Consider the following 6,937-nt stretch of genomic DNA (forward strand, 5'->3'; position numbering starts at 1 on the left):
ATAATATGTCGACAATGAACTTTCTTCTGGGAGGTTTTTATATTCAAAATTTCTAGCCGTGAAGTCATCGGCGTTTTGGAGTGCTCTCCCTTCTCGCTTGATCGGATCACACTGTAAGTTGATATGCTCGTCGACATTGTAATAAAGACGCAATTTGTGTGTAAATTATTTTGGAAGATAAAAATCTAATCGATATTCCATCGATACGGAAGGTCTAATAAATCTCAAAAGTGATAGATATGTGGAAAGATACGCATTTATATGCATAAGAAATAGAGTTATTTATGTATACTATTTCAAACTATAGCAATGGAGGAACAAATACTGCCGCCTGAACAAGGAATTGAATACAGGAAGTTTTATATAATAGTGTTTGCTCTATTCTCGATATATTCAGCAATCTTTGGAGCAGCTCGAACACGGTCGTACAACGATTTCAGCATCGGCGTAGAATTTAGTATATCCGGGTAGTGCCGTGTCACAGCGTCGACAGTGTTAATGAAATACAAATCAGCCCTTGTAAACTGAAATAAAATACCAAATATCTACAGTTACTAAATATTTTATATAGTTGAAGAAGACATTGCAACGTGATCTACCAAATACTTCGCTTGTGGATATTTACCGCTGATACGTGTACGTAGATACTTATTTTAATTGTTAAACAATTATGAATAATTATGAAAAAATCATAAGAGATGAAAATTAGATTGGTATGCGGTATATGAAATTCATTCAAAAAACACAATGAACTGTGTAATTACTATGTACAATTACAGCCTATAATAGTATTCTAGCCGTATTACATGATTTCGCTTGAACTGAAAGATTATGATTGTGTCATAGAAACCACACCTATGTACCGTACATGCATTTGAGACAATAGCAAATTAAATAAGCAGTATTTTTCTTTGTTTAAAATCCACTCAGCAATGTAAAATGAATAACGCGATATAAAGTATTGAATGATAAGAATAATATTTGGCGAAACAAATGAAAATATTTCGTTCTTCTAAATGGATCACTGTCCTAACTTGAAAAAAAAGCAGTTTTGTGTTGCAAGCCGCTGTAAGAATGTCACACCTACCGCTTCACCGACAAAGAAACCCCTTCCTCTTCTATTGGCACCAAGTATTTTCTCCAGTGACGCAAAGCACTCTGGTGCAAGCTTTGTTCCTATCTCCTCAAGTAATATTGCCTTTAAAATAATTACAGCCATGCGGGAAATTGATCATTAGAAATCAGCTTACTCTATCCTACGCTTTACTGACGTAGTCAATAATATCGAAGTGTATTTCATTCAATGGAAAAGATAGATTGTCAATAAAACTTCTTTTGATATTGCATGACTCTGTGCTCATGCACATACTGACAGCTTGTGTCTGCCCACCTTTCTTTTTTCATCCTTCTCTTGAAAACGTCTAAAAATCGCCTCAGTTACATCAACTAAGGCGTCAGTAATCATGTCAACACGGGCCTTGTCCCATTTCGTTTTCCCTGCCAATCCTATAAACGAAGTTAACACATATTCAAGGACCACTGTTGCAGGAATAAAATTGTATCAGTTAAATGTGTTGTTTCATCATTATGATTATGGTAAATCCAAGTTCGATTTATGTATGAAGAATATCTATTTCATGAATATACCGGTTTTATAATGGTTATCAGACAGCTGATTATTCAATAATCAGAAATGACACTGGGTTATATCCGGTTTGAATAAAGTTGTATGATTGAAAACTGGTGTAAAATGGGAAACATTGCGCCATAAAAAGAAAAGGTAAAAAATGAACAAAGGTCATGCCACGTAATTGACTAACGGTTGTATTTATCCGCTTAAGCGCATGCGAATAGCGCCAACAAATTGTCATAATGTCCATGCATTATTGTGATGACTTAAAATTACAAAAACATCTGAAAATTACGGTGATTATGACTACAAAAAGCTAGAAATTATGCTAGATTTTAAGGGATTTTGGCTGCGTATTTTCTGAATTTCCTGTCTCCTGAATTTGCAGGCCGGTTTTTTCCAGCTTGATTTGATAACTGCTTACCAAACTCATTACTGAGATAACGAGCAATTGTATTGGATTCCGGTAGATAATCCCCATTGACTTCAAGACAAGGAAGCTTTCCAAAAGGAAAATCTGTAATCAAAGTACAATACAGTATTGACAAAAACACTTAACATTTTTGTAAGTCGTGTTAGCTATGTGAAAATGAAAGAAAAAAAGTTTTATAAATTATACGTACGTGTATTGACAAATTTCGAATGAAAATATCAGTTGTCACTACTATGTGTTGAGTGTTCTGTTCATACTGTTGCTATTCATATAAAATGTGCCCTCTTACTGATAAAACGCTTTTTTGATATCAACATGACTTATTCTTGGGGGTGAAGCTACGCCACAGAATTTTCTATGTTGCTAAGGCGCGCACCACTCTGACATGTACAGTTGCGGCGACACGAGGGGGGGGGGGGCAATCGCCCCTCGAAAAAAAAAGCTGAAATCCTTTGTGTAAAAATTTGCCCCTCAAAATGCAGGAAATAGCGATTTGCTGAGGTGGAGTATACCCCTGGAGGCCGTAGAAAGGCCGCGCATTCGGCGCAAGGTTGGTTATTCAGATCTCGCCCCTCGTGCAAAATTTAGTGACGCCGCCTCTAATGCATTTCTATGAGCACTGCGTGAGCTGCTGTGGAACACCGGCCGAAGAACCGGTGAAAACAGCTAGGGTCGAGAAAACAGCACAAACTCAACTTTGAAATAATCCTGAACAACCAAATTTATCTATGTTGCACATGTTCAGCAGAGTCTCAGCAACCACCCTAAAGTACAGTTTTCGCTAGAGTTTTCGGTCTTTGTTTTTACCGTGATGGTTGCAAGGCGGTGAAAATGCCCGGATGTCCGCACGAGGATATGTCGACAATGTCATTGAAATTGATCACTGTATTTGGTTGTGTATATAGTCGTTCATCAGCAGGAATAGAGTGAGATCTTTTAAAACCATAATCTTCGATATCGACGCTTTGAATGGCCTTAGTGTCACCCAATCACGTCATAAAAAACGCTTTGTAACTAGAGGCGGCGGTATATATTAAGGTATATCGATTTCGATGTTTCGAAACCGAAATTGTCATCTAACTGTAAGGCCGTCGCTGATTGGCTGCTGAGCTGGAATGACAAATGTTTGTTTCAAATACCCCAGGAAAGTGTTCTTCGTGTAATTTGGTGTTCGTATTTAAGGGATTCTTCCACACAAAAAATACGAATTCGGCCGAATTTTCGGTTGCCTTTATATTACCCCCCCCCCATTGGATCGTATTTCTGTGAAAGATTGGCATTTTGTCCTGATTTGTAGGAATCTGAAAAACGCGTTTCACAATTTGTCTCTTATTTAGTTTTATGCCGCATTAACGATGGCGGCCCTCATATAGTAAATATCGCTTTTTTTTATTTATTATCACGCGTGCGCCAGCTGACTGTGGCTTTGCTCTCTAAACACCCTGACAGAGGCTGTAGCATCGTTGTTAATTTCTGGGAGTGAATAATTTCTCTCAATTCATTCCTCTCTCCAATTATCGTAGGATCCAATTTCCCTTGCCAAAATTTGAGAAACTCGAATCCCAAATCAAAATTTCGTTCATCGGGAGATCAAGCAACAGACGACACCTTAATGTGAACAAACCAAGCGCATGCGCGAGTAAGGTCACCCAGCAACATACACGGCAAGAATAGATTCTAGCTCGCTTTACGCTCAAACGAAATGTGTATGAAAATAACGTTCCACTGACTTCGATTTTCCAAAGCAGTTCCTCTATATATCGCGTTATTTAGATTTAACCACAGCGGTATTTGAGTATAACACTATCATGTATGGGTTTCATATCACAACATCCCTCGATCACCTGCTTCGTGGCTTTTACAAAAAAATGATTTTATTTTTTGCTAGATGCGAAATGTGTCTCCAAGGCGAATAGATTAAGATTACCTCGAATACACATAGCGATAGAATGTGTGCCCTCTATATGCAAAAAATGCATAAGTATGTATTGACTTACTGCCTTTAACTGTAGGCCAGTCTTTAAACTCGTATTGTATTTCTTCGTATTCAACGCCCGCTGCAGCGAACACCAAGCGAATGATCTCCCCGCGGCCTTGGAGGTTGAAGTAATGTAACTTGTAGGTAGGCATGGTTATTTAGACTGCTTAATCTGCGTGGGAATTTGATGTGCCGCAAATGATGGCTGGTGTATACGATCGCATGAATAAGGTTCGTGCTGCAGTGGCTACTCAAATGTATATTCCAACATCTACTTATTATACCATATGACCGTGCTGATTTGTGGTCACGTGATAGTCCCACCTTACACAACCGTGTAACAAAGTCCGAATGATACCGGGCTATCGGAATTGTTTGCACATTACTACTTAAGCTGTTACTGTTTCCCCAAGCCGAAATCTCCGTATACCGGGTGCATGATAAACGTAGTAAGACCATGTCCAGCCATAATTTAACAGGAGGCGGTCGTCGCGCAGCGCGTGTTCGAATTCCATGTGAACAATGAATGTATTTTACACGCGTTGTATATGTCGCTATGAGTTCCATATCGAACAGACAACCGGCAACAATCGCCCTTTAAAACTCAAACTAGTAACGACACCTTGTTATCGTATTACATGTGGATGAGTTTACCTCATGTGGTGGACAATATATACCCTTTGTATCCCGTCAACAACAAAAAATAACACATTACACGTTTCTCTAAATAAGTTTAGTAAATGGATTGAATGTTTTTTGTACTCAATAATAATTTAGTATTTTTTTATCATTTCAGGCGTAAATGTTGGTATATTTCTCTCGTACAAACTATTCCCTGGGTTTACGGAGATGTCGCAGGGGGACCATGCTATCACGGTGACTCTGCAAAATTCAGGCAAGATAAAGGTCATCTACTTGAAATATATATATATAATCAATAGTCCACGTGCCGTGGGCAACGCGTAAGGTTATCGCTAAGCAACGTTTTGTATCGCGCTGTTGTTGGAACGAAATTATTGCCAACAAACCAAGATTTAATCTCCAGTTATTCAGTCATAGACAACATTTTTCTTCTTTAAAGGGGAACTAAATGAAGCCTAATTTGGTGTTTTTGTTTATCAAGTTATGTATATTGATTATAAATTTGAAATAAATAAATAAATAAAACATGATTATCTTCAGAGTTATGATGATTTAAATATGAGAAACCATAAACCTGCGAAGGACTTCCGTTTGCGCCATCTTGCCATAAAACAACGCCCTCGCGAGGTATAAACCAGAAAGGTAACAAAGCATGATGACGAAATAGTATCTGATTAAATATAAACAACTTAGGGAGCCATAGTTGTCTGGACTGGTGAATTGACTTCTAGTCTAGGTTGTTTCGACTTTTACGTTAATATTATTTTTAAGCGTACCAACATACAAACATTATGGATGTGCGATTGATCGAGCCAGGCATTTTTTTGTCTAACTGTCTAATAAATGCTGTTTCCAGTACTGCACTGTGCGTGCAAGTTATTTCAAAGTATGGATGCTGGAGTATGCAATCTTGAGTTCGTAGGGTGGTGGTGGAAACATTTTCGTCCATTTATTCAAGGGGCTGCACTGGCAAATCATGGGACAATTGTCACAGGAACACCAAGCAGATTGTTGACAGACTTCCGGGTAATTTGAAATAAAACTATCATCAGAACAAGGGGCGTCGTCGACGATATACTCTCATCACTCACTCGGACTGATCTGAATCTTCACAGTATACCGTACTTCCCTGATCATAAGCCCGGAGGCATATGAACACGTAAGGGAAAAGTAAGGGGTGAGCTTATACTCGAGGACCAACTCAGAAAAGATGATTTTGTTTTGGGGTTAAACACTGTAACCCCCGCTGTAACCATCTTGCCAACAACGAAAAAATATCCAAAAAAAATTATTCGTTCACCACGCCGGGCTCGGGAAAATAATACTTATTTTTGAAGAAAAAAATGCGACACTTACAATGAAGAAACAAACATGTTCATCAAAAACACACACATTTTATTACAATACGATTTACATACCGTCTGAATTTACGGTGTAATAATGGGTAGGGTCTGTGAGGAAACAGTGGACGAAGGCATTTATCATTATCGTACGCAAACTCTCGACGCAAAGCAATTTTTCACCATGAGATTTTTCAGCACGATTTGACCTGAAACAACTTCCTTTGACCTAACAGGTCATGTCTTTCATTAACCAATCAAAATGATGTGTCGTAATGATGAAATTTTCCGATTATTGAGGATGATTTTTTAACGCAATGCGGACGTGAATTACCGCAATGTTAAAATCTGTAGCACTGATTGCAACGAAAGAACGATGTATGTTTCCTAAAACTGGCGATTCGCAATTTCCGAAAAGTAAACGACGGTTAATAGTGACAATCTTCTTTCACAAGTTTTGCATTTTGTTTTCTATCTATTATAGTATCCTAATTTTATACTGGTTATTCTCTGTAATGTATTAGCTTAGTTTGTTTTATTTTGTTTTATCTATTTACTTTTTTGTAACCTTTGTAACCTTTTATTCCTTCTTAAACCTTTGTAACCATTGCCAATCCCTCCGGGGAATGTGTAAGTGTCAATAAATTATTATTATAATAGTAACCGTTGGTAAACTGAGTGTGGATGAAGAATTTAAACACCTTTCACGGTCACCAACTTATCACAACCTATAACCAGGTATACGACTTAATAACGATCACATTTTTTGGGCTTTTTGAAAGCTACTACTCAAAGGAATATGGATTACTCCATCGGGGTTCATCCCGAGTAAATGAAAGAATAGAAAGGATGGAACCACGTTGTGTACGTTCGCCATGCGCTCTGAAATTAATGCGAGTTTTCTCATAAAAGCA

General features: G+C 37.9%; 1 protein-coding gene across 1 annotated transcript; it reads right to left on the minus strand.

Annotated features, from left to right (window-relative positions):
* Positions 1 to 238: 238 nt before the first annotated feature.
* Positions 239 to 4,285, minus strand: LOC100369500 (hematopoietic prostaglandin D synthase-like). Its single transcript, XM_002730874.4, has 5 exons — positions 4,061 to 4,285; positions 2,055 to 2,147; positions 1,391 to 1,506; positions 1,088 to 1,198; positions 239 to 524 (listed from the first exon to the last, which is right to left on the minus strand). The coding sequence occupies exons 1-5, from the start codon at positions 4,191 to 4,193 to the stop codon at positions 360 to 362; spliced, it is 618 nt and encodes a 205-aa protein (XP_002730920.1). The 5' UTR covers positions 4,194 to 4,285; the 3' UTR covers positions 239 to 359.
* Between the last annotated feature and the right edge of the window lie 2,652 nt (positions 4,286 to 6,937).

Source organism: Saccoglossus kowalevskii, chromosome 19 (genome assembly GCF_978046115.1).
Source record: "Saccoglossus kowalevskii chromosome 19, keSacKowa6.1, whole genome shotgun sequence".
Lineage (NCBI taxonomy): Eukaryota > Metazoa > Hemichordata > Enteropneusta > Harrimaniidae > Saccoglossus > Saccoglossus kowalevskii.